Source organism: Balearica regulorum, chromosome 28, assembly GCF_011004875.1.
Source record: "Balearica regulorum gibbericeps isolate bBalReg1 chromosome 28, bBalReg1.pri, whole genome shotgun sequence".
NCBI lineage: Eukaryota > Metazoa > Chordata > Aves > Gruiformes > Gruidae > Balearica > Balearica regulorum.
Window position 1 is genome coordinate 2,942,371 of NC_046211.1, and position 23,501 is coordinate 2,965,871.

General features: G+C 68.3%; 4 protein-coding genes across 11 annotated transcripts; 3 read left to right on the forward strand and 1 right to left on the reverse strand.

Annotated features, from left to right (window-relative positions):
* Positions 1-533: 533 nt before the first annotated feature.
* On the forward strand, positions 534-2,574 carry AQP10 (aquaporin 10). Its single transcript, XM_075736938.1, has 6 exons — positions 534-638; positions 1,327-1,453; positions 1,548-1,685; positions 1,778-1,896; positions 1,991-2,208; positions 2,283-2,574. The coding sequence occupies exons 1-6, from the start codon at positions 534-536 to the stop codon at positions 2,572-2,574; spliced, it is 999 nt and encodes a 332-aa protein (XP_075593053.1).
* Positions 2,575-2,928: 354 nt separating this feature from the next.
* On the forward strand, positions 2,929-13,638 carry ATP8B2 (ATPase phospholipid transporting 8B2). 6 transcript variants are annotated; one of them, XM_075737124.1, is made up of 28 exons: positions 2,929-3,098; positions 4,227-4,285; positions 5,015-5,128; positions 5,307-5,405; positions 5,579-5,640; positions 5,792-5,864; positions 6,234-6,304; positions 6,463-6,542; positions 6,766-6,924; positions 6,999-7,087; positions 7,162-7,358; positions 7,712-7,747; positions 8,095-8,303; positions 8,506-8,549; positions 8,625-8,790; positions 8,869-9,057; positions 9,265-9,380; positions 9,545-9,709; positions 9,799-9,910; positions 10,052-10,157; positions 10,296-10,440; positions 10,528-10,711; positions 10,878-11,101; positions 11,404-11,487; positions 11,694-11,939; positions 12,084-12,222; positions 12,317-12,447; positions 12,548-13,638. In XM_075737124.1, exons 1-28 carry the CDS (start codon positions 3,068-3,070, stop codon positions 12,845-12,847), a joined length of 3,630 nt encoding a protein of 1,209 aa, XP_075593239.1. In that variant the 5' UTR covers positions 2,929-3,067; the 3' UTR covers positions 12,848-13,638. The 6 variants fall into 6 exon arrangements, with proteins under 6 accessions (XP_075593239.1, XP_075593234.1, XP_075593233.1 ...); XM_075737119.1 differs by lacking the exon at positions 7,712-7,747 and having other exon boundaries at positions 12,548-13,637; XM_075737118.1 differs by lacking the exons at positions 2,929-3,098; positions 7,712-7,747 and adding an exon at positions 3,235-3,310.
* A 465-nt stretch (positions 13,639-14,103) lies between these two features.
* On the forward strand, positions 14,104-17,915 carry IL6R (interleukin 6 receptor). 3 transcript variants are annotated; one of them, XM_075737136.1, is made up of 10 exons: positions 14,106-14,301; positions 15,341-15,586; positions 15,672-15,795; positions 15,918-16,102; positions 16,191-16,351; positions 16,436-16,580; positions 16,642-16,706; positions 16,830-16,908; positions 17,002-17,110; positions 17,210-17,915. In XM_075737136.1, the coding sequence occupies exons 1-10, from the start codon at positions 14,205-14,207 to the stop codon at positions 17,397-17,399; spliced, it is 1,401 nt and encodes a 466-aa protein (XP_075593251.1). In that variant the 5' UTR covers positions 14,106-14,204; the 3' UTR covers positions 17,400-17,915. The 3 variants fall into 3 exon arrangements, with proteins under 3 accessions (XP_075593250.1, XP_075593251.1, XP_075593253.1); XM_075737138.1 differs by having other exon boundaries at positions 14,108-14,301; positions 16,663-16,706; XM_075737135.1 differs by having other exon boundaries at positions 14,104-14,301; positions 16,191-16,580; positions 16,663-16,706.
* Positions 17,916-18,766: 851 nt separating this feature from the next.
* SHE (Src homology 2 domain containing E) lies at positions 18,767-23,192 on the reverse strand. The gene is made up of 6 exons (XM_075737139.1): positions 22,647-23,192; positions 21,841-21,967; positions 20,679-20,987; positions 19,901-20,051; positions 19,661-19,780; positions 18,767-19,279 (listed from the first exon to the last, which is right to left on the reverse strand). Exons 1-6 carry the CDS (start codon positions 23,040-23,042, stop codon positions 19,093-19,095), a joined length of 1,290 nt encoding a protein of 429 aa, XP_075593254.1. The 5' UTR covers positions 23,043-23,192; the 3' UTR covers positions 18,767-19,092.
* Between the last annotated feature and the right edge of the window lie 309 nt (positions 23,193-23,501).

The window sequence follows — 23,501 nt, forward strand, 5'->3', positions numbered from 1 at the left end:
TGTGGGGCTGCCCCACAGGTGCAGGCAGCTGCCGGGCCCCTCTGCCCTGGCTCCGTGCCTGCGCTGCTCCCTGCCCACCTCCCTCTCCCGTTTCCTGCCTGCCTGGCTCTGTGCAAACCTCCCCTGGGCCGCTCTCGAGGGCCCAGCCCGGGAGCCTTTCCAAGGCCTCTTCATTAGCGCTGCCTGCGGTTGCGGCTTGGGCAGGGATCTGGCAGGGAAAAGGGGGGGCTCCCCGGAGGGGAATCGCCTGTGCCACCTCACCTGAGCGGGGTCTCGGTTCCCCGCAGCCACTCGGGGGGTCCTTGGGGGTTCCTGCCACGTCTGGCCCTACCAGGGGACGCTGTCGTCACCAGGCACCACTGTCCCCAGCCCCAGGTGGGACTCTGGTCCCTGCCAGGCGTCTCCCCGCGGTGAGGCCCTGATTGGTTTAAAGTCTGCGTGTTATCACCCACCCCAGCCCCGGGGATCATAAAATCGTGCTGGGACGGAGACACGAACGCCGCTGTCGCTGCTGCCCATTCCCGGCCGGCCCCATGGGCACCGCTTCCTTCTTGAAGAGTGCCCAGGCTCTGCTCCGCATCCGGAACCAGCTGGTGCGGGAGTGCCTGGCTGAGCTGCTGGCCGTCTTTGTGCTCATCGTGAGTGGGGCACGCGGGTGGGCTGGGGCTGACCGCGGGACGGCGGCAGGTGCCGGGGGTCCCAGGGGCTCCTCTGCCCGCCTGTTGCCGGCGGTAGCGGGCTTTGGGGCTGCGCCATGCCTGCTGAGGGACTTGGTGCTGCCCGGCCTCCCGCTTGGACCCTGCTCCCACAGTTGCGGTACGGCCTCCACCGCGGCATCTGCAGTGCAGTAAGGGTGCAGGCACTGCCACGTGGTGCCGGAGGGAGCGGCACTGGGCAGCGCGTGCCTTGACGCCTCCCACCTTGGAGCAGGCAAAGTTTGGGGCTCTGGAGCCGTGCTTTGGGTTGCATCCCACGACAGCGAACGGTGATGCCACAGCCACGCTCGCAGCACCCCTTCCTCACCGTCTCCCCAGGGAATCAGATTACTTAATTGCTAATAATTTGTTTACCTTGCCGTCAAAACCACAAGCGAAACCGGTAACCTGCCTGTCCCCATCCGGCGCCGAAAGCTGGAGCCCAGGGGATGGGGGGGGCCAAACCGTGGAGGCAGCGCAGGCAGAGGCATGGGAGCAGCCCGCGCCTCGCTGCCCTGGGATCGGCGCTAATGCTGCCAGTAGCTGCAGCACGATGGGGCAGCGGCCCCTGGGAAGCTGAGGGGGGGGCTCAGCGAGGGGCCACGGTGGAGCCGTGTCCCCTCTTCTCCAGCTGATCACCCTGAGCGGCTCGGCACAGATGGTCACCAGCTCCGGTACGAAGGGGAACGTCCTCACCGCCTACCTGGCGGGCGCCCTGGCCGTCATGGTGGCTATCCACACGGCAGGGGGAGTCTCTGGTGAGGCAGGGGAGGGGGTCCCAGCTCCTGCCGCCCCCCAGCTCCACATCCCGTGGTCCCTCTACTCCCAGCCCCTCTCCCCGCCCTGTTGCAGGGGCCCACCTGAACCCGGCGTTCTCCCTCGCCATGTGCCTGCTGGAGCAGTTTCCCTGGTGGAAGTTTCCCATCTTTGTGGCCGTGCAGACCTTGGGAGCTTTCGTGTCCGCTGGAGCCGTCTACGCCCTCTACTACGGTACGGGGAGGCGGACGGGCGCCTGGCAGGGGAAGACCCCGGCTGTGCCAGCATAGCCGAGCTCCTGGACCGGCTCTGCCTCCGCTCTGCAGACGCTATCCAGCACTACAGCAACGGGACCCTTGCCACCTCCGGCCCCCGGGAAACCGCCTCCATCTTTGCTACCTACCCCGCTGACTACCTCTCCCTCTCCAATGGCTTCTTGGACCAGGTGGGTGCCGGTGTCAGCTTCCCCCCCCCCCCACCCCAGACCGCTCCAGCTGTGCAGATCCCCGTGGCGCTGAGCTGCTGTGCCGGCCCTACAGGTGATGGGCACAGCGCTGCTGATTGTGGGCATCCTGGCCATCCTGGACACCCGCAACAAGGCGGTCCCCAAGGGCCTGGAGCCGGTGGCCGTGGCCCTGCTGGTGTTCTCCATCGAGGTCTCCATGGGTTCCAACTGCAGCTGCGCCATGAACCCTGCGCGGGATTTTGGACCCCGGCTCTTCACCTTCGTGGCGGGTTGGGGCGTGGAGGTCTTCAGGTGGGTAGAGAGAAGGGGGCGAGGTGAGGGGTGGCAGGGGTCACCCCTTGCCTACTGTGCCCCATCCTCAGCAGGGGCAATGGGTGGTGGTGGGTGCCAGTGGTGGCACCGCTGCTGGGGGCCACCGTGGGCTCAGCCCTTTACCAGCTCTTCGTGGCTTTCCACCACCCGGCGGAGGAGGGTGACCCACCGGCCGAGCAGAACTCCGTGGTCCTTGACAACGTCGTCGTGCCCCCAGATGCCAAGACGTCACCTGGGGAGAAGGACACCAGGGGGACGCTGCCCCAGAAGAAGCGACACCAGGGACCCTGCCGCCATCCCGCGCGGGCGGCACGGTCCTCGCTGCCGTCCCAGTCACGCCATTAAACGAGCCCTGGGGCCCTTGGGGTGTCTTGTGTCTGGACATGGGGACAGCAGCGGCGCGGGGGGGGCACGGGAGGAGGCAGGGTCCCCCGGGGGGGGCAGAGCCGGCCAGGCCTGGCTGTGGAGGCCCTGCCCTGAGGAGCGTGTTCTGGGGGGGGGGGGGGGGGGGCTGCCCCTTGGGACCCCCCGGGCTGCCCTGCTGCCCGGGACCCCCCCGGTTGTGCTCTGGGACCCCCGGGACACCCCCGGGCTGCCCCCCCCGGGACTCCCCGCTGCCGCCCCTTCCCCCCGGGGCAGCGTTCGGTCTCTCCCCGTCGCCGCCCCCCCCTCCCTCCCCCCCATCACTTCCGCCGCCGACCGGCACCGCCGCGGTCATGGGGCGCTGAGGCGGCGGCAGCGGCGCGGCAGCGGGAGCGGGGCCGCAGCGGCCCCGGCACCGGCCCGGCCCCGGCCCCGGCCGCCCGCCCGCTACCCATGGGCTGCGGGGCCGCGGGCCATGGAGCGGTGCGCGGCCCGCCGGGCCCCAGGTGAGCCGGGCGGGGAAGGGTCCCGGTAGGCCCCGGTGGGCCCCGGTGCGGCCGTTGCCCCGGCAACGCGGCGGGGCGGGGCGGGAGGGCCCGGGCCGGGGTACCGGCAGCGCGACATGGAGCCGCCGGGGCGCGCCGCGGCCCCGCAGCCATGACGGTGCCCCGGGAGATGCCCGGGAAGTGGCCGCGGGTCCGCGCTCCCGGCGGGGCGGGTGGGTGCGGGCCGGCCGGGCCTGCGGCGGGGCCGGGCAGGGGCCGGGGATGCCGCGCCGGAGGGGTCTGGGGGTGCGGGGTCTGGGGATGTGAGGTCTGGGGGTGTAGGGCCGGAGGGGTCTGGGGGTGCGGGGTCTGGGGGTGCGGGGTCTGGGGGTATAGGGTCGGAGGGGTCTGGGGGTGCAGGGTCTGGGGGTGTAGGGCCGGAGGGGCCTGGGGGTGTGGGGTCTGGGGGTGCAGGGTTGGAGGGGTCTGGGGGTGCGGGGTCTGGGGGTGCAGGGTCTGGGGGTGCAGATATCCAGGGCTGGGGCTGCAAAGAAGTAAGGCAGGAGAACTGGGGTGCAGTTAAGCAGGGCTGGAGGTCTGGGGGTGCAGATAAGCGATACAGGGGGTGCAGGATCTGGAGGTTCTGGGTTAGGGGTCTAGGAGTGCAGGGTTGGAGGGGTCTGGGGGTGCAGGTATCCAGGGCTTTGGGGCTGGGGGTGAAGGGCTAGGGAGCTAGAGGTGCAGGGCTGGGGGTCTGAGGGTGCAGAGGAGCAAGCCTGGAGGTCTGGGGGTGCAGGTAAGCAAGACTGGGGGTCTGGGGGTGCAGATAAGCAGTGCTGGAGGGTCTGCGGGTGAAGAAGAGGGCTGGGGGACTGGGTTGCAGGGCTGGGGATCTGGGGGTGCAGAGAAACAGGACTGGGGGTGCAGAGAAGCAGGGCCGAGGGTCTGGGGGTGCAGGAGTGTGGGTCCTGGTGTTGGGGGGAACACAGGGCCCCGCGACACGGCAGGGGGTTTCCCTCTTCCCCTGGGGGTCTGCGGCTCCTGGGCTTGCTTTTGGGGTGCAGGGGAGCAGGGCCGGCTGGCTGTGGGGTGCAGAGCGGAGGTCTGGGGCGCAGGGGCGTGAGGCTGATGAGGTACGTTGTGTTGCAGAGGAGGAGAGGCGGGTGCGAGCCAACGCGCGGGAGTACAACGAGAAGTTCCAGTACGCGGTGAGTGGGGTGGCCGAGCCCTGTCCCTCGGGGCCTCGTCCCACGGCTCCGGCAGGTTTGGAGAGCCAGAGCCTGCGTCACTCTCTGGGTCAGCGGAGGGGGGGGGATTATGGCTAAAAATAGATGTTTGTCCCTGAGAAAATTGTGCTGATGAGCCATAAACACCAACGGAGCACTGGGGCGGGGGTGGGCTGTCTGGAGGGGGACACAGGGCGCTCCCATTGCGGGGGGGTGCAGCCCCCCCATCCTCTGCCAGGGCCTGAAACCCCCCCAGCTCTGCCTGGTCCCGGTGGGGTTTTGTGTCTGGCTCATGAAGAGCTTCCGGAGCTGCTGGGGGAGGAGCACCGCTCACCTTGGCCTCCCCCTCCAAGCTGGAGGATATTTCTGGCTGCTCCAGGCCAAGCCCTGCCTCGGCCTCGCCTCGGGGGGGAGAGCAGAGGGTCTGGGTTGGGGTGACCCTTGAGGGGGCCGGGTGCTGCCACCCGGATGCTCTGGATGCTGCTGCCGGAGGAGTCCCTGAGGGCTGGCTGACGACCAAGGTGGAGGAATCAGCTTCTCGAGGAAGCTGCCGTGGAGTTAGAGCAGGGGCAAGAGCCGGAGGTCCAGGTTGCTGTCCAGAGCTCCCAAATTAGGGGTGCAGTGAGCTGCAGCCCTGCCCCCAGAGCGATGCTGGGGAATCACGGGGCCTCGGCAACTCGTGAACCCCCTTCTTGCCCCATCCATCCCCAGAGCAACTGCATCAAGACCTCCAAGTACAACATCGTCACCTTCCTGCCTGTCAACCTCTTCGAGCAGTTCCAGGAAGTGGCCAACACCTATTTCCTCTTCCTCCTCATCTTGCAGGTGAGTGCTGGGGGACCCGGGGAGGCAGATGCCCCCTCCCCACACACGCTGTCCTTCCCTGGCTGGGCAGCCGGGAGGGTGCAGGGCACGTCCCGCCCCTGGGAAGCGGCGGGTTTGGCACCCTCGAGCAGGCCTGGGGCTGGCCTGGTCCCCTGTAACTCCCGCTCCCTGTCCCCAGCTGATCCCGCAGATCTCTTCGCTCTCCTGGTTCACCACCATCGTGCCTTTGGTTCTTGTCTTAACCATCACAGCTGTCAAAGATGCCACCGACGACTATGTGAGTGGTTCCCCACACACCCCTCGCTGGGCATGGGGACTTGGGGCTGGGCAGAGGGCTGTGACCCCGGGGTGGGTGTGTGGTGCCCGGCACCGTGGCATTTTCAGGGGGAGGGAAGCAGGACCCCGTCCCCAGGGGGACTGATGCTGCTGTCTCTTCCCCTCCACACCCAGTTCCGCCATAAAAGTGACAACCAGGTGAACAACCGGCAGTCTCAGGTGCTGATCAGCGGAGTGTGAGTGTCGCGGGGATGGGGCAGCTGGGGAGGGGGCACAGGGGCCTGCGGGACATGGCACGGGGCTGCAGGCAGGGGCAGAGCGCAGTGGGTCAGGGGAGAAGCAATGCTGCCAGCTCCCACCTAACTCCACTCTGCTGTCCCTCTGCAGCCTCCGGCAGGAGCAGTGGATGAATGTCCGTGTCGGAGACATCATCAAGTTGGAGAACAACCAGTTTGTGGCGGTGAGTGTGGCCCCAAGACGAGCACGGTCCCGACCGGGCGGCACAGGGACAGCAGCACGGCATGGTGCTGCGCCCGCTCTGCCTTTGTGCTCCTCCGTCACCTCCTGGGGTGGAGACATCAGAGGCTTTTCCAGCCTGGAAGTTGCATTTCAGTTGTAGTGTTTGAGCTGTGTTTGAGCTCTGGGGATTTGGCTGATGGGAGCCCTTCAGGTGACGGTGGCCAGGCCAGGGTGGCGGCAGCGTCCTGCTGAGGACATGTGGCTCCAGAGACCCCGCTGGCCCCTGTCATCTGAGGGCCAGGAGCTTCCTTGGGGGAGGCACGGGGGATCCCCAGTGTCAGCACAACCCTTCACCTGTCTCTCCCGGCAGGCTGACCTCCTCCTCCTCTCCAGCAGCGAACCCCATGGGTTGTGCTACATAGAGACCGCGGAGCTGGACGGGTAGGTAGCCCCTGCTCACCGCGGGCAGGGGAAGTCAAGAGGTAGGAGTGAGAACGGGCTGCGGGCAGGGCAGGAGCTGCTGGGGACCTGAAACCGGGGAGCATCTGCGAAGGCCGTCCCTGTCTCTAATCCTGCGCGTGGTACCTCCTTGCCCGCAGAGAGACCAACATGAAGGTGCGGCAGGCCATCCCTGTCACCTCGGAGCTGGGTGACACCAGCAAGCTGGCTCAGTTTGACGGTGAGTGCCTGCAACCGGTCCTCTGCAATGGGGCAGCCCTTGGGTTTCCTCCTCCATCACCTGGTGTGGGTTTACCCTGGAGGGACCGGGACCATCCACACCACGTTGTGGTCCTGTGGCTTCAAGCGGATCTCTGGGGCGCTGGGGACGGTGCTGGGAGCACTGGGATGGAGCTGCCCACCTGGAGAAGGCGTGTTACAGCTGAGCCATCCCCTGCACCCAGGCGAGGTGATCTGTGAACCCCCCAACAACAAGCTGGACAAATTTGGCGGGACGCTGTACTGGAAGGAGAACAAGTACCCCCTGAGCAACCAGAACATGCTGCTGCGGGGCTGTGTCCTGCGCAACACCGAGTGGTGCTTTGGCCTCGTCATCTTTGCAGGTGGGCTGGGACAGCTGCCGTCACTGCGCTGCGCGGAGGGGAGAGGCCCCGCTGATGCCCTTCCCTCTCCCCAGGGCCCGACACGAAACTGATGCAGAACAGCGGCCGGACCAAGTTCAAGCGGACGAGCATCGATCGGCTGATGAACACGCTGGTGCTCTGGGTACGCGGAAGGTAGATCCCAGGGAGCCCCGGCTCTGGCCCGCTTGGGGCTCTGATGTCCCGTCCTGTTCCCAGATCTTCGGGTTCCTGGTGTGCATGGGGGTGATCCTGGCCATCGGCAATGCCATCTGGGAGCATGAGGTGGGCGTCTGCTTCCAGATCTACCTGCCCTGGGACGAGGGAGTGCACAGTGCCTTCTTCTCCGGCTTCCTCTCCTTCTGGTCCTACATCATCATCCTCAACACTGTGGTGCCCATCTCGCTCTACGTGAGGTAGGACGGGGGCTGAGGGGCTGGGCTGGAGGCGTGCGAGGGGCAGGCACCAGGAATTAGGGGTGCCCTCTGGGGAGGGAAGACGGGGATGGAGACCCACGGGCAGAGCTGTGTGCGTGAGGTGGGCGCGGGCTGCTCTCCTGGTGATGGGCCGTGTCTGCCCTCGGGGATCCCCCAAGACCTGAGACCCCACAGGTCCCTCGGGGCTCCCCCCGGCTGTGTCTGTCTGGCTGCTCATCTCTCCCTGCCCTGGCTGCATGCTGGTTATTTTGCTCTGCCCTCCTGCAGCTCCCAGGCTCCTGCACTGTCCCCTTCTCTCTCTCTTTTAATTTCTCTCTCTTTTCGTTCCCCAGCATGGGTTCTGTCACCCTTAGCCCCGAGGTAAGAACGTGTCGCCCCCACCCCTCCCACTAGCTCATTGCTGTCTGCCCTGGGGGCTGGGGAGGGGGTTCGGGACGCGTAGGTGTGTGAGATGCCCGGGGAGCCCCACAGGCTGCCCCCTCGGTGCCAGGCCCCACGTCCCCAGCCCAGGCTTGGCAGTGGCTGTTGGTAGGAGCGGGCGCGGGCCAGCCCCAGGGAAGGGCACGGGAGCTGGCAAGCAGTACGGGGGGGGGGACCCTGGGTGCCGGGGTGCCCCAGGTGCTTGGGGGTCTGGGGTGGGCGTGTGTGTGCCCGTCACTGGCTCAGCGGAGCGTGCTGCCCTGCCCTGGTGACACCCAGCTGTCTCCCCCCGCAGCGTGGAGGTGATCCGTCTCGGGCACAGCTACTTCATCAACTGGGACAAGAAGATGTACTGTGCCAAGCGCCGGACTCCAGCTGAGGCCCGCACCACCACCCTCAACGAGGAGCTGGGGCAGGTGGAGTACATCTTCTCGGACAAGACCGGCACCCTCACCCAGAACATCATGGTCTTCAGCAAGTGCTCCGTGAACGGGCACAGCTACGGTGAGCACCGGGCACCGGGGCTGGGCCGGGTGTACCAGCTCCCCTCCTGCCAGACCCTTTGGGGCGTTCGGGGCAGCTGGGGGACGAAGGGGGCTCAGACGTAGAGTTGTGGGGCTGCTGCTGCCCCAGGACAGCAGGGGGGACGTGCTGGTGGGGCAGCAGCGTTGGGTCCCTGTCCTGGTTAACGCTGTGCCCCTCACAGGTGACGTGCAGGATGTGCTGGGTCACAAGGCGGAGCTGGGAGAGGTAAGGGTGCCACAGGGCTGTTGCGGGACTGCGCCGCGTGCCGCAGGGCGGTAACCCCATCTCTCCCCCTGCCAGAGGCCAGAGCCAGTCGACTTCTCCTTCAACCCGCTGGTGGACCCACGGTTCCAGTTCTGGGACCCCAGCCTGCTGGAAGCCGTCAAGCTGGGAGACCCCCACGTGCACGAGTTCTTCCGCCTGCTCTCGCTCTGCCACACCGTCATGTCCGAGGAGAAGAGCGAAGGTGGGTGCAGAGAGCAGGACTCGTCCCAGCACGGCCTGGGGTGCGGCGTTGGCTCTGACCCCCCGTGCCGTCCCCAAGGGGAGCTGTATTACAAGGCTCAGTCCCCGGATGAGGGAGCGCTGGTCACAGCTGCCAGAAACTTCGGCTTTGTGTTCCGGTCCCGCACGCCCAAGACCATCACGGTACATGAGCTGGGTCGAGCCATCACCTACCAACTGCTGGCCATCCTGGACTTCAACAACATCCGCAAGCGCATGTCCGTCATCGGTGAGGTCTTGGGCATGGCACAGGGGCTGCGGGGCTGGGGGAGCCACGGTGGGACTGGGGCGTGGGGGCTCAGTGCGGCGTGCTGGGGACCAGCCCCACACGGATGGTGATGTGACTGCGGAGGCCGTGCGGAGTCACGGCTGGGGGCTGGAGTGGGACCTGCTCCTACACCCCTGAGCCAGGCAGCTTGTCCCCTGCTCCCCGCAGTCCGCAGCCCTGAGGGCAAGATCCGTCTGTACTGCAAAGGTGCTGACACCATCCTGCTGGAGCGCCTGCACCCCATCAACCAGGACCTGACCAATGTCACCACCGACCACCTCAACGTGAGCGGGGCAGGGTCCCACGGGCAGGACTGGGAAGGGAAGAGGGGCTGCCCAGAAGCGCAGAGCCTGGTTTGCGCCCTTGTCCTGGGGGGGGGGGGGGCGGAGATCAGGGTCTGGGGCCACCGTCGGGGTCTGCCTGTGCACCCAGCTCCAGCTGCTTGCAGGAATACGCTGGCGAGGGGCTGCGAACGCTGGTGCTGGCCTACAAAGACCTGGAGGAGAGCTACTATGAGGACTGGTCCGAGCGGCTGCACCGAGCTGGCAGTGCCCCCGAGGCCCGTGAGGATCGCCTGGCTCGGCTCTACGACGAGGTGGAGCACGATATGATGGTGCGTGGGCTGGGGGCATCGGGGGGACGCAGGAGGTAGCTGGAGGGGGGGCAGTCCCTGCTGACCTCCTGCTTGTTTGGGTCCCCAAGCTGCTCGGAGCCACGGCCATTGAGGACAAACTGCAGCAGGGGGTCCCCGAAACCATCGCCATCCTGACGCTGGCCAACATCAAGATCTGGGTGCTGACGGGGGACAAGCAGGGTGAGGCATTGCTGGGGTGGGGGTCTGGGCTGGCTGGAGACGAGGACACTCGTGGGCTGGATCCCACCTGCCTGGGGGGCATGGGACAGACGCTCCCCCCCCGAGCTGCCCCTGGCTTAGCCCCTGGTTTCCCATCCCCAGAAACGGCTGTGAACATCGGCTACTCCTGCAAGATGCTGACCGACGACATGACGGAGGTGTTCGTGGTCACGGGCCACACTGTGCTGGAGGTGCGAGAGGAGCTCAGGTGAGGGTCGGGGGGGGGGCAGGGCTGGGCAGAGGAGGTGCGTGGGGGGCCGGCACGGGGTACGGCTGTGCACGGGGGAGCTGGGGGATGTGGAAGTGCCCTGAATCGGGGCCCCCTGACCCTTCTCTTTCTCCTCAGGAAAGCCCGGGAGAAGATGATGGATGGATCGCGCTCCATGGGCAATGGCTTCTCCTACCAGGAGAAACTCTCCTCCTCCAAGCTCACCTCTGTTCTGGAAGCCATCGCGGGCGAATATGCCCTGGTCATCAACGGGCACAGCCTGGTAAGGGACTTGGAAGTGCCAGGCTGGACGGGGCACCGTGCCTGGCTGTGGGCCGTGCCCCCCACTGTCCCCCCGCTCTCCTCGCAGGCCCACGCGCTGGAGGCTGACATGGAGGTGGAGTTCCTGGAGACGGCGTGTGCCTGCAAGGCCGTCATCTGCTGCCGCGTCACGCCCTTGCAGAAAGCCCAGGTGGTGGAGTTGGTGAAGAAGTACAAGAAAGCTGTGACGCTGGCCATCGGGGATGGGGCCAACGATGTCAGCATGATCAAGAGTAAGTCCTGGGGTCTGGGGAGCCGCAGGAGGGACAGGTTCCCCCTTGCACCGTCCCAGGGCCCATGCCAGCCTCTGTCCTTGCCCCTCTGTGCCCCGCAGGAACGCAGTCCCGCTGGGGAGAGCGGCAGAGCCCTCCTCACTCCACGTGTCTCTTCCCTCCGCAGCCGCCCACATCGGGGTGGGCATCAGTGGGCAGGAGGGCATCCAGGCGGTGCTGGCCTCCGACTACTCCTTCTCACAGTTCAAGTTCCTGCAGCGCCTGCTCCTGGTGCACGGGCGCTGGTCCTACCTCCGCATGTGCAAGTTCCTCTGCTATTTCTTCTACAAGAACTTCGCCTTCACCATGGTCCACTTCTGGTTTGGCTTCTTCTGCGGCTTCTCGGCACAGGTGCGTTGCTGGCTCCTTGCGCTCGGAGTTGGGGAGAGTTTTCCTGCGGGACCCCCCCCCCTTGCTCAGAAGCATGCCCCGGTCTCCAGGCTCCCTGCGGGGCCTCATCCTGCACCAGCAGGCACAGCCTGGGATCCCTCTGGAGCACGGCGGCATGCGGTGGGTGTGAGGAGCCCGTGTAGCGTGGGCACCCATGGGGGGCTGGCGGCGGCTCTCTTGTCCCTGCAGCTGTGGGCGTGGGGGCCGGCGAGGGTGCAGGGCAGGCAGGTCTCACATCCCCCTAAGCACTCCATTCCATACAGACCGTGTACGATCAGTACTTCATCACGCTCTACAACATTGTCTACACGTCGCTGCCTGTGCTCGCCATGGGCGTCTTTGACCAGGTATGGTGGGGGATGTGGTGAGGGGGGGTCCCTGGTGCCTGAGGAGCTGGCTCGGCTCCCCTGCATGGCCCACCCTGCGGGAGGAAGGGCTGCCTGGGCTGTCCTCGTCCCTCCATGGGCGGTGGTGGAGGCTGGACTGGCCCCAGCAAACGGGCTGTGCCTGCCCGGGGCCGGAGGGAGGTGTCCAGAGTGCCCTGCGCCCCCAGGACGTGCCAGAGCAGCGGAGCATGGAGTACCCCAAACTCTACGAGCCCGGGCAGTTGAACCTGCTCTTCAACAAGCGGGAGTTCTTCATCTGCATCGCCCAGGGCATCTACACCTCTGTCTTCATGTTCTTCATCCCCTACGGCGTTTTCGCCGACGCCACCCGTGACGATGGCGCCCAGCTGGCCGACTACCAGTCGTTCGCCGTCACCGTCGCCACCTCCCTCGTGATTGTCGTCAGCGTGCAGGTAGGGATGCGGCTGCTCGGCCCCAGACCCTCAGCTGTAGCACAACGGGCAGGTGAAGGTTTGGGTCCCCTCCTGCCCCGTGGTCGTGCTCGGAGCACCGCGGCCGTCCCCTGAGCCCTGCCTCCTCCTTCCTCTCCCCGCCAGATTGGGCTGGACACAGGCTTCTGGACGGCCATCAATCACTTCTTCATCTGGGGCAGCCTGGCCGCCTACTTCGCCATCCTCTTCGCCATGCACAGCGACGGCCTCTTCCAGATGTTCCCCAACCAGTTCCGCTTTGTGGGTGAGTCCCAGGGGAGGTGAGCGATGCCCCCCCCACCCCAGCAGGGTGCTGGCCCGGCCAAACCCTGCCTGGACTCGCGCTTCCCGCCCCCCAGGTAATGCACAGAACACGCTGGCCCAGCCCACGGTCTGGCTGACCATCGCCCTCACCACCGTGGTCTGCATCATGCCTGTCGTGGCCTTTCGCTTCCTCAAGCTGGACCTGAAACCCGAACTCTCGGACACGGTGAGAGCACGTAGCCGCGGGGGGCAGACACGGAGTCCTGCGGGCAGTCCTGTGGGTCCCTGACCCTGTCTGTCCCCCCCCCCCCGGCCCGTGTCCCCAGGTGCGCTACACTCAGCTGGTACGGAAGAAGCAGAAGACCCAGCACCGGTGCATGCGGCGTGTGGGGCGCGTGGGCTCGCGCCGCTCCGGCTACGCCTTCTCCCACCAGGAAGGTTTCGGGGAGCTCATCATGTCGGGCAAGAACATGCGGCTCAGCTCCCTGGCGCTCTCCAGCTTCAGCGCCCGCCCCAGCGTTGGCTGGATTGAGACCCTGCGCAAGAAGAAGGGCAGCGACAGCAGCGCCGCCGGCAGCGCCGCCGGCAGCCCCAGCAGCGCGGCCGACAAGACGCTCAAGGTGTGAGGCTGGGGGGGTGTCACGTCCCCTCCTGTGCAGCCGGGGGCCCCCTCCCCTCACCCCTTTCTCTCCCCGTGGCCTGGGGGAAGGGGTCCTGGGGGGGGGGGGCGCGTGGAGCAGAGGCCGTGCGGGCCCGGGTGCTGAGGTTTGGAGGAGCGTGGACTGTCGCAGCGTAACCAAAAAACTACTCTTGTCCCCGGGCCGGACGCTGTCCCCAGCAGCCCCCCCGGCCACTCCTCTGTCAGTATTCACCTCCACAGAGCGCAAATACCCCGTCACACGTGAATGTATCATGCCAGAGCCACCGCCGTGGGCAGGCGTGCGGGTCCCGGGGCGGGGGGGGGGGCTGTGACAGTGCCCTGCCCCCTCCCTCGCCCCTCACCCACGTGTCTTCTTTTTATATAAAAAAAGGAAAAAAAAAAAAAAAACACAAAAAACACACACACAAAAGAAAAAAAAGGAAGGAAAACCCCTCCGAGTTTACAGAGCGACTCGTTTCTCTCAGTGTCGGCTGGTTCTGGAGAGAGCAGCGGGGAGCAGGCCCCGGGGCCGGGGGGGGGGGGGGGGGGCGAGGGAGATCACCCTCCTCCAGCCCCCCACCTTGGGGTGCCCGGGCGGGGTGCCGGGTGGGAAAGGGGAAGCGTTCCCTGGCTCCTTCCTGCTTTCTGCGGGAAGCAGGGGTGTTTGCAGGCCGCCGTGATTCACTCCCACGCCGGGGTCTTGCACAACCCTCGCTCTCCACTTCCTCCCTCCTCCTCCTCCTCGCCAGCTCCGGGGGTACCGGGCCGTGTCCCCGGGGGGGTGCGTGTGGGCACCGTGTCCCCCCCCGCCCCCCGCCACCCCAGCAGAGGGGCTCTGGGGGGGTCCCGGGGTCCTGCTCTCCTTGATACCAAAGAGGAAAGGGTTCGGCACGGGCTGGAGTCTATTTTTGGGGGTGTTTGGGGATTATTTGGGGGGGGGGGTGAGGATCAGGGCGTCTAATTTATTACACGTTTCTATATTGCAGAATTGTATCATTTTATGGGTCCACAGAGAAAAAAAATAATACCCAACCCCCAGCTTTTTTTATAAAAAAAAAAAAAAAAAAAAAAGTTCTGAGCAGCTTCTGCCGTGTCCTGTGTCCTGGGGGGGGGGGGGGGGGGGGGGCGGCGGGCACCGGGGGGGGCACCGGGAGTCGCAGGGGGCGGCCGTGACCCGGCGTGTCGTCCCCCCCCCATCACCCCCCCCCGGTGCCGGCCTGGCCCCGCCCCGCCCGGGCGCACGTGCTGCCGCCGCGGAGCCGCCCCGCCTGGGTTTCACAACCCCGGGCACCGGCCGCGCCACCGACGGCTCCGCCGATGTTTTCCTGCCCGGGAGCGGGTGCATGGCGCGGCCACCGGGGCCGTTGCTTCAAGCCGCGCTGCTCCTCATCGCCGCTGCCGCCGCCGCCGCTGCCGGGCCCGGGCCCTGCGGCCCCGCGGGTGAGTGCGACCGGCACCGGGCAGGGTGCGGGGGGGGGGGGGAGCGGCGGAAGCCTGCCGGTGCAGCAACCCCCCCCCACACACCCCCCCCACCCGCGGCGGGGTCGCCCCGGGGCTCGGGAGGGGGCTCGGGGGTGCCTCTGCCGGTAGCGGGGCCCCGCGGGTCCGGGCCGGGGGGGGGGGGGGGGAACGGTTCCCTGCCCGCCCCGGCGGAACTTCGCTGAGCCCGGGGTGACGGGCAGGGTACGGGGCACCCCGGCTGGGTGCTGGGGCTGGGGGCTGCGTGCTGGGTGCTGGGTGCTGGGTGCTGGGAGCTGGGTGCTGGGAGCTGGGTGCTGGGTGCTGGGAGCTGTGTGCTGGGTGCTGTGTACTGGGAGCTGGGTGCTGTGTACTGGGAGCTGGGTGCTGTGTACTGGGTGCTGGGTGCTGGGAGCTGTGTGCTGTGTACTGGGTGCTGGGTGCTGGGAGCTGTGTGCTGTGTACTGGGTGCTGGGTGCTGGGTGCGTTCCCGGCAGCAGGAGCCGACGGGAACCAGCAGGTCCGTGCTGGCTGTTGACCTTTGCAGCCAGAGCCGGGAGAGCTGCCCCGGGCGGCCTCCCTGGCCCCAGCCCAGGCCTGGCCCTGTGCCGCCGGCCAGCCCGGCCGCTTAACCCCTCCAGCGCCGGACCCCCGGGACCCCCCCCCGGGACCCCCAGAGCCAGCCCGCAGCCCTCCTGGAGCCCGGCTCTCCGCTCCCCACGCCGCCCGGCCAGGTCCCGCCGCCGGACACCCGACTCACGCCCCGGCCGGGTGCTGCGGTGGCCATCCGTGTGGCAGGGCCAGGGCGTCCTGCGTGCCCGGGGGGCCGGTGCCCGGCGCGGTGGGGAATCGCTAGCTCAGCAGGAGCTGCCGCTCGTTTCGGCTCGGTGCCTTCTGCAAATATTGACACGGGGCAGCCTCCGGGCATGGGGAGCAGATGGTGGGGTGGCCCCCTCCTCTGGGGACACCCACGGGGCCTGGGCGCTCGTCTCCATTGCCTGACCCCCTCTCGTCCCCCCAGGGCTCTCGTGGGACACGGTGGTGAGACGCCCAGGAGCAAACATCACGTTGACCTGCCAGGACGAGGGGCCGGCGAACGTCACCGTGTCCTGGCAGGTGGAGGAGCGGGGGGCGGCGGGGGGCCGCAGCCGGCGGCTGGCAGAGGGCAACGCGCTGCTCCTGCGGCAGCTGCGCTACGAGGACTCGGGGCGCTACAGCTGCTACGTGGGGGGCCGCCCGCTGCGCTCCCTGCGGCTACTGGTGGAAGGTGGGTCCGCGCTGGGGCGGGGGCTTCCCTCGCAGCATCTCCCGGTCTGGCCTGCCCCGTTCCCCAGCGCCTCTCTGCCTTGCAGAGCCCCCCGAAACTCCTCGAGTCTTCTGCTACCGGCGGAGCCACGACAAAGATGTCCTGTGCGAGTGGCCGCTACGGACAAAGCCATCCCCAGGGACGCAGGCGATGCTTTGGGTGAAGCGGAGGTGAGCGCCGTCCTGGCACCTACCACGGCATTGGGTGCAGGGGACTTTACCGTCCCTCCCCGCAGACGCTTTCCCCGGCGCCGGCCGCGTGCCGCAGCCCCAGCCAAGCCACGTTCCCGCAGGTTCACGGCTGAGAACGCCACGGAGCAGCGGTGCCGCTACTTCTCCAAGGCGCGGAAATTTGTTTGCCGGGTGAAGGTGCCACCCGGCGCCGACGACACCAAACCCCTCGTGGTGTCCACGTGCGTCAACAACGGCGCCGGCGGCTCAGCTGGCGAGGACAGGATCATAACCCTCAGCAGTGTCCGTGAGTGCCGCTCCCCTCTTGCCGGGCACCGGGGCTGGATGAGCGGCAGGCGTGGTGCCGGGCCCTGAGCCCCCCCCTTTCCTGGCAGTGAAGCCCGACCCCCCCCTCAACGTGACGGTGGAGGCACTGGAGAAGGCGCCGCAGCGGTTGCGGGTCAACTGGTCCTACCCCTCATCCTGGGACCCCCGCTTCTACTGGCTCCACTTCCAGGTCCGCTACCGCCCTGAGCCTGCCCAGACCTTCACGGAGGTGAGACCCCCCGTCCCCCCGTCCCCGGGGCTGCCCCCCGGCAGGGCTACCCCAGCCCCACGCCGCCCGCGCTCCCCCCCCCAGGTGGACCAGGTGATGACGACGTGGCTGGACATTCATGACGCCTGGCGGGGGATGCGGCACGTGGTGCAGGTGCGGGCGCGGGAGGAGTTCGGCCACGGTGCGTGGAGCGAGTGGAGCCGTGAGGCGGTGGGCACCCCCTGGACAGGTAAGAGGGGACCACGTGGCCCCGAGGCCGGGGGCTCAGCCTCAGGGTCCCCCAGCCTCAGGGTCCCCCCCTCACCTTGCAGATCCCAGGGACCTCACCTCTGAAATGGGACCCTTCAGCTCCCAGGTAGGGCACGGCCTCAGCCCCGGGGGGTCGTGACACGCTCCCGGCTGGATCTTGTGTCCCCGTGTGGGGGGCGAGGGGACACCAGGCCCCATCCCATCACCCCCCCCACACCTTCTCTTGCAGTTCCCCGTGGACGATGGCACCTATGGGGTCACGCTGCCCCCCGAGCTCTTTGGGGAAGATGCTGCTAATGGCACTGATGGTGAGGAGGGGTCTCTGGGTTGGCTGCGGCGGGCCAGGACCCCCGGGTTTCTTGTCCCCGCAACGAGCCCGTGTCCCCCCCCCTCTGCTGCAGGGGCTGTCTTAGAAGCCAGCGCCCGCTCGGTGGCATCTCCCTACGCCTTCCTGGTGGCCGGGGGGAGCCTGCTCCTGGGCATTGCCCTCTTCGTTGCCATCGTGGTGAGGTGAGTGCCCGGGGGGGGGGGGGCGGAGGGGAGGAACTGTGGGGGCTCTGCCTGCCCCCCCCCCCCCCCCCCAACCTGGACCACTCTCCCCTCCCGCAGGTACAGGCAGACGTGGCGGATGGGCAGGCGGCCGGGCGCCAAGCCGGAGGGCGAGGGGCAGCACGTGCTGGTGCCCCTGGCCCCCCCCAGCCCCCCGCACAGCGAGACTCCCCTGCTCTTCCCCTCCGTGCCCCCGGCCCCCAGGGCTCTCCACATCACCAACTTGGACTATTTCTTCTCAAGGCAGTAGCCGGTGGCTGGATGTGCTGGCAGGCGCCCGCCGCTTGGGCGGGGGTCCCTGGCCCTGGAGGGGGGTCCCGGGGTTGGGATGTGACCCTGGGAGCTTCCCCCCCCCCCGCTTCATCTGGGGGTGCTGAAAGCCCCCCCCCCCCCCAGCCCCATGTCTGGGAGCAGCCTCTGAGGAGGGGGGGATCAGCGCCGAGCCAGACCGGGGGGGGGGCTGCCAAGATGGGTCCCAGGACACCAGCTCCAGGCCCGCGGCCAAGCTGGGGTGAGCGGGGTGAAGGCGCTGGAAGCACGGCCGCGCCTGAGCGTGGGAGCAGGGCTGGGCTCTGCCCATGGGGATGGCTTTGGGGGTCTCAGGGGAAGGGCATAGCCCCCCTCTCCCCAGTACCGTGGGTGTCGAGAGGGGGCTGGCTGGATCAGCCCCATCCCTCTGCCCCAGCCCCTCTGGTGCTTATTTTTAAAGCATGTTGGGGGGGGAAATGGGGCAAAAACGTGTCTCAAATAAAGGCCTTTGGATTTGTAACGGAGTGGGTACTTTGGGGGGGGGAGCAACAGAGGGGTTGCTGCAGCCTCCCTCGCCTGGGAACGACTCGAGGGGGCGAGGCAGGGCTGTGCCCCCCCCGCGGTGTCGTACACCCCATGCCATGCCCCCCATGGCCGTGCCCCCCCATGCCCATGAGCGTCCCCCAGGCCGTGCCCCCTGTGCCACGCGGTGCCCGCAGCAGCAGCCCACCCTGCGCCGGGTTGTGCAACACCCCAGGGAGCTGCAGCTGCACCCGGGCAGGAAACCGCAGGGCAAGGGGAGCGGGTGCTTGGGCACCCTTGCGACGCCACGTTCCCCCACCCCGACCAGCCCCGCTCTATAAAAAGCCTGGCAGGATGCAGATGTGCGGGTTGGGGGGGAGCCCCGGTACCCCTATCCCCCGAAACCAGGGTGGCTCCTGCTGGCACAAGTCTGGGGTTGAGTCACCTGCTCCTGCCCTCCCAAGCAGGCAGGTGACCCCTGGGGGGGCGAGGGGCCGGATCCTGGGGTCAGCCCTGATGGGCCCCCAGCCTCAAAAACCCACCCTGGTTTCAGGCAGCCCCGCTGCCAGCAGAGCGGAGCCTGGCAGCCAGCCCCCCAGGCGGGGAAGGGGCCGGGTGTCTCCTACACCCCACCCCCCCAGCACCCACACCCTGGGCACCCACCTATCCTGGCACCCTCGGGGCCCCCAGCCCCATCTCTGCCCCTCCGCAGCCCCCACCACCATCCCTTGCCCGTTGCAGCCCCCAGCCCCAATCCTGCCCCATCCCTTCCACTTTGCAGCCCCCAGCCCTGTCCCCCCCCCCAGCCCCATCCCTTCCCCACTGCACCCCCCAGGACCACCCACCTTTTCTCAGCCAACAAGTTTATTTTACTCCTTTGTTACACGTCCCAGTCTCGCTGCGTCCCCCCCACCCCGGGTGCCAGAGGGGGGGATTCTGCACCCCCCCCCCCCCCCGCCCCACAGCGGGTCGGCTCCAGCACAGGGTGGGCAGGATCGGTCCCAGCAATAGGGCAGCACGGCCCAGCCGGAGTCCAGCGGCGGGCAGCGGCCACCGGGCAGGAGCAGGGTCCCCGTAAGGGCTGGGGATGTGACCAAGGGGTCCTCCGCCGGACCCTTCCCCGCACCCCGGGGTCATGGGCCAGTCTGGGGGGGGGGGGGCATTAGTGGGTGCTAATGCAGCTTGCAGTGGACAGGGTGCAGCAGGGCCATGTGCTCGGCCCCCTTGAAGGGCAGCTTCTCGGTGGAGTAGTAGTGCACGACCTCGGGGACGCTGGCAAAGACGCCGCTGGCCTGGCTGAGCGTGTACTTGTTGTCCTTGGTCTGGGCCACGATGATGTGGACGCAGCCCTGGCTGGTCCTGGGCGGTCGGTGGGCGTCAGTGGTGCCGCCGGCCCCCCGGCACCCGCCCGCCCCATGGCCGCGGCTGCATCCACCCCTGTTTGTTCCCGTCCCTCTCCGATTGTTTCGGCTCCAGGGGCTCCGCTTCCTCAGGAAGGAAACGCCACCGGCGCTCCCGACAATGTGCCGGGGAGGGGGACACACGGCCCCCCCCCCGTCGCCCCAGTGCTGCGCCAGGATGCCTGGGTCCCCCCGCGGCTTGGGGGGTGTCACCCCCCCCCCCAAGGAGCCTGGGTGCTCCCACCCCATCAGGGCTCTGGTGTGAACAACTTGCGGCTGCATCCCCCCACCCCACCCCAGGGCCGGGACTCCCCCGGTCCGTGGCCGCTCGGCTACTCACTTGAGCGCGATGGAGTACTTGCCGCTGCCGGTCTCGCTGGTGCGCACCAGGTAGCCGGCCTCCCGGCACGCCTGCAGCCGGCTCTCCGCCTCGGCCCGCGTGATGGCCCCATGGTACCAGCTGCGGGGGGGGGGGATGCCAAGGGGACATTGAGGGGTGGCAAAGCCCTGGACACCCCCCTCAACCCCCCCCCCCGGTTCCTGCCCCGGCTGCCGCATGTGGCTCGGCCTCAGGACTCACGGCTGCTTCTCCAGAGCCAGGGCAGGGTCTACCCGCTCGCCCTCGCCGTGCTCAGCGCCCACCGGCTTCAGCATCTTGGGGGTCCAGCTCTTCTGGCGTAGGTGCTGCCGTGGTGCCTCCTCCTTGGGGCGCTCCGAGCCCTCAAACTGGACTGGGGGGGGGGTGTGGAACAAGATGTGAGCCCCCAAAGCCCCATCCATGCTACCTCCATCGCCACCTCTAGCTCCAACCCCATCCCCAGCTTCAGCACCGTCCCCATCCCTGTCCCCATCCCCATCTGTGTCCCCATCCCTGTCCCCATTCCCCATCCCTGTCTTCATCTGTGTCCCCATCCCTGTCCCCAGTCCCATCCATGTCCTCATCCCTGTCCCATTCCCCATCCCTGTCCCCATCCCTGTCTCCATCCCCATCCCCATTCCTGTCTCCATCCCTGTCCCCATCCCTGTCTCCACCTGTGTCCCTATCCCTGTCCCTGTCCCCACCCCCCCCCCCCACCATGAGCGGGGACATCTTCAACCAGACCAGGTTGCCCCAAGCCCCGTCCAACCCGACCGTGGATGCCTCCAGGGATGGGGCAGCCACCACCTCTCTGGGCACCCTGTGCCGGTGCCTCAGCACCCTCACCCTAAAAAACTTCTGCCGTCTATCTGTTCTGAATCTCCTCTCCTCTAGTTTAACCCCCCCCCCTTGTCCTATTGCTACAGGCCCTACTAAAAAGTCTGTTCCCATCCCAATCCGTGTCCTTGTCCCCCTCCTCGTCCCTGTCCCCATCCCCTACCTGACAGCGCTTTGACGATCTGCTCCTTCTTCCACTCCCAGGGCTGCTCATACTCGCCCGCCGGGCGCTCGTCGTTCTCAGGCAGGCGCCCGTCCCCGGCCCTCGCCCTGCGCTCTGGGGTTCCCCCGGGTACCCCCTCCCCAGGCTCATAGGGGGTGTCATAGAGCTGGGGCCCCTTCCCTGCCACCTCCTTGCCCCCGGGCCGCTTGGCCGGCTCCGGTTTGCCGCCCCCCTCCCCAGGCTCGCCAGGACCGTCCAGCAGCAGGATGGCTTTGACCAGGGGGTCCTTGGAGCCCCGACGGCGGATTTCTGTGGGGAAGAGGGACAGTGGGTCAGGGAGGGGGACTGTGTGGCCCTTGACACACACACACACACACACACACACGCACACCCCCCACCGCCCGCCCTTGGAGGAGGGGTGTGCACCAGGGTCCCCATGCCGGGGACGCCCATTGGGAACCGGCTCGGGAGGAGCTGGAGCAGGAAGGGGCCCATCCTCGTGGCGCCTGGCCTGCTGTCGCAGCCCCGAGGCTGCCGGTGCGGCAGGATGCTACACCCCGCACTGGAGCTCAGCCCCACGGGAGGCCACCCCGGGGGGCTCAACACCCCCCCCCCCCCCAGCCCCCGCTTCGTGCCGTGGCGCCGGGCTCCACCAAACAGCCCGGGCTGCCCCGCACGGGAAAAAAACATCAGCAGCAAATCTTTTATTTCCAGCTTCCGGCCAAGTCAGTTCCTGTTGTTCTGGCCAGCTGGGCGGCCGCCGCGCTGGCCGGGGGGTCGCTGGCTGGGGGGGCATGGCTGCGGGGGACCCTCAGGGGTGCTGTGTGTCCCGTGTGTCCCCGTTCCCCCCCCCCCAGCCAAGGACAGCCGGGTGGCACTGAGGGCTTCGCACCGGCCCCGTGCACCCATCGGGCGATGGCGGCGGGTCGTGGCACCGGGCGAGGGGCCGGCGGGCACAGGTCAGCGTCCGGCCTCGCGCCCGCTCCTTATCTGGCCCCACGCAGCCGCAGGAAGCGGCAAGCGGCTTTCCTGTTCCCGGAGCCTCCCGCGCCAGGCGGCTCTGAGGGCGGCCACGCGCTCCCAGCTGGGGAGCGGTGCCAGCGGCGCTGCTGCAGGATGGCACGGCACGGCGCGGCGCGGCGTGGCACGGCGCAGCACGTACCTGTGATCATCTGCTGGGCGTCGTAGGGCTCCATGTAGCCGTCGTTCTCCCCCAGCCGCTCAGCATCCCGCTGGCCCTTGGTGCGCTTGGCGTCGTAGGGGTCGGCGTAGTCCTCCAGGATGATGACCTGAGGGAGGGGACGGGCACCGCTGGCCTCAGGGCACTGCCGGGGGTCCCACCGGGTGGGCACGGGCACGGAGCCAGGCAGGGGACAGGACACTGGGGTCCCTGGGGGGGGGGACGGCAGGGCATCTGGGGCCGATGGAGCCATGCCACAACCCCACGAGGGTCCACCTGGTTGCACCTTTGGGTGGGGGCAGCGCCCATTGCTATGCACCCCAGCGGTGGGGAGGAGCCTGGAGAGAGGGGGGTGCTTGGGGAACCTTTTGGGTCACACACACACACCCCCCCCCCCCCCCCCCCCCCCCCCCCCCCCACACACACACACCCCCAACTGGCTCCCAGCCACCCCGGGGCTGTGTGGGGCCGAAAGTCCGGCTTCTCAGAAAAACCTTTACGTCAGCCTTTGTTTAACCAGCGGCCGAGTGCCGGGGTCAGGGAGGGATGAGACACGGCAGGACGCAGCGAGGGGGCCCGGCCAGCGCCCCCCCACCCCCACCCCCCGGCAGAAGAAGGGTGCTTGGGATGAAGGGAGCTTTGAACAGGACTTGAAGGCAGCAGAGCGGGGCGCGATGAAAGGCCGGGGTTAGCTGGGCTAATGAGCCAGAGCCCAAAGAAGTTAAAGCTGCCGGTGCCGCGCGCCGCCCCCCGCCCCCCCCAGTCCTCCCTGGTCCCCCCCCACTTACCGTCTCCGTCTTGGGGGTCTTCCCCTTGTCCTGCTCGGGGGCAGGCAGGCTGGCGGGCGGGGGGGCAGGGTACCCCTTCCCATTCTTCTCATGAGCCTCCACCTTGATGAGGCGGTTGATGTAGGTGCCGCAGGTTTTGGGGGGTCCCTCCGGCGCGCCCCCCTCCGCTCGTGAGTTCTTCCGCATCTTCCCGGTAGCGGCCTGGAGCAGACCCTGCAGATTGTCCCTCGACAGCCGGCCACCCCCCTCCTTGCCACCCCCCGGGCTGGCCCGGCAGCCCCCCAGCTCGGCGGCCGAATTCTTCCGACTCTTGCCCAGGCTCCCGCTGCCCGGCCGAGCCCTCTCCGACACCGTCTTCAGGTTGGAGGGAAACTCCTTGAACCACTTGGCCGCCATGGGGCCAGGGAGGGGCAGGGTGCCGCAGCCCCCCCGGGGCTCCTCGATGCCCCACGGCCACCCCGCCGGCTCAGGGCCAGCTCAGCCGGGGGGGCACAGGGCAGCCCGGCTCCCCCCAGCCCAGGGAGCGGGACCCTCGGCGACCGGGGGCCAGCCCGGGAGAGGAGGGGGGGGGGGGGTTGGTGAGGGCAGGGGGTCCGGGGCCTTCGCCCCCGGTCCGGGCGGGGGGCTCCAGGCGTCCTTCGTCCCCGCGGGGACGGCTGGCGGGTCCCCAGGGGTGCCGGTTCTCGCGGCCCGGGAAGGGGACCGCGTCTCCCCGGGGGTCCCTGGCCCCGGGGAAGGGTCCCGGGGGGGGGGTCGGGTCTCTGCTCCAGCGATGAGACGAGTCGGGGGAGGGGGGGTCTCGCCGGCCGGCCGGGGGGTTCGGCCGGGGCAGCCCCGGGGCGGCTCGGAGGGTCT

Bases quoted from the DNA above. Each gene is read 5' to 3' on its own strand.
- AQP10 (XM_075736938.1), top strand. From the start codon at position 534: ATGGGCACCGCTTCCTTCTTGAAGAGTGCCCAGGCTCTGCTCCGCATC. The intron at 1,454-1,547 runs GTGAGGCAGGGG...GCCCTGTTGCAG, and splicing joins CACGGCAGGGGGAGTCTCTG to GGGCCCACCTGAACCCGGCG. The intron at 2,209-2,282 runs GTGGGTAGAGAG...CATCCTCAGCAG, and splicing joins TGGGGCGTGGAGGTCTTCAG to GGGCAATGGGTGGTGGTGGG.
- IL6R (XM_075737135.1), top strand. From the start codon at position 14,205: ATGGCGCGGCCACCGGGGCCGTTGCTTCAAGCCGCGCTGCTCCTCATC. The intron at 14,302-15,340 runs GTGAGTGCGACC...TCGTCCCCCCAG, and splicing joins CGGGCCCTGCGGCCCCGCGG to GGCTCTCGTGGGACACGGTG. The intron at 15,587-15,671 runs GTGGGTCCGCGC...TCTGCCTTGCAG, and splicing joins CCTGCGGCTACTGGTGGAAG to AGCCCCCCGAAACTCCTCGA.
- ATP8B2 (XM_075737124.1), top strand. From the start codon at position 3,068: ATGGAGCGGTGCGCGGCCCGCCGGGCCCCAG. The intron at 9,058-9,264 runs GTGAGGTCTTGG...TGCTCCCCGCAG, and splicing joins CAAGCGCATGTCCGTCATCG to TCCGCAGCCCTGAGGGCAAG. The intron at 12,223-12,316 runs GTGAGTCCCAGG...CCCGCCCCCCAG, and splicing joins CAACCAGTTCCGCTTTGTGG to GTAATGCACAGAACACGCTG.
- SHE (XM_075737139.1), bottom strand. From the start codon at position 23,042: ATGGCGGCCAAGTGGTTCAAGGAGTTTCCCTCCAACCTGAAGACGGTG. The intron at 21,968-22,646 runs GTAAGTGGGGGG...CCCCTCCCTCAG, and splicing joins AGACCCCCAAGACGGAGACG to GTCATCATCCTGGAGGACTA. The intron at 20,052-20,678 runs GTAGGGGATGGG...CCCCCCCCCCAG, and splicing joins GATCGTCAAAGCGCTGTCAG to TCCAGTTTGAGGGCTCGGAG.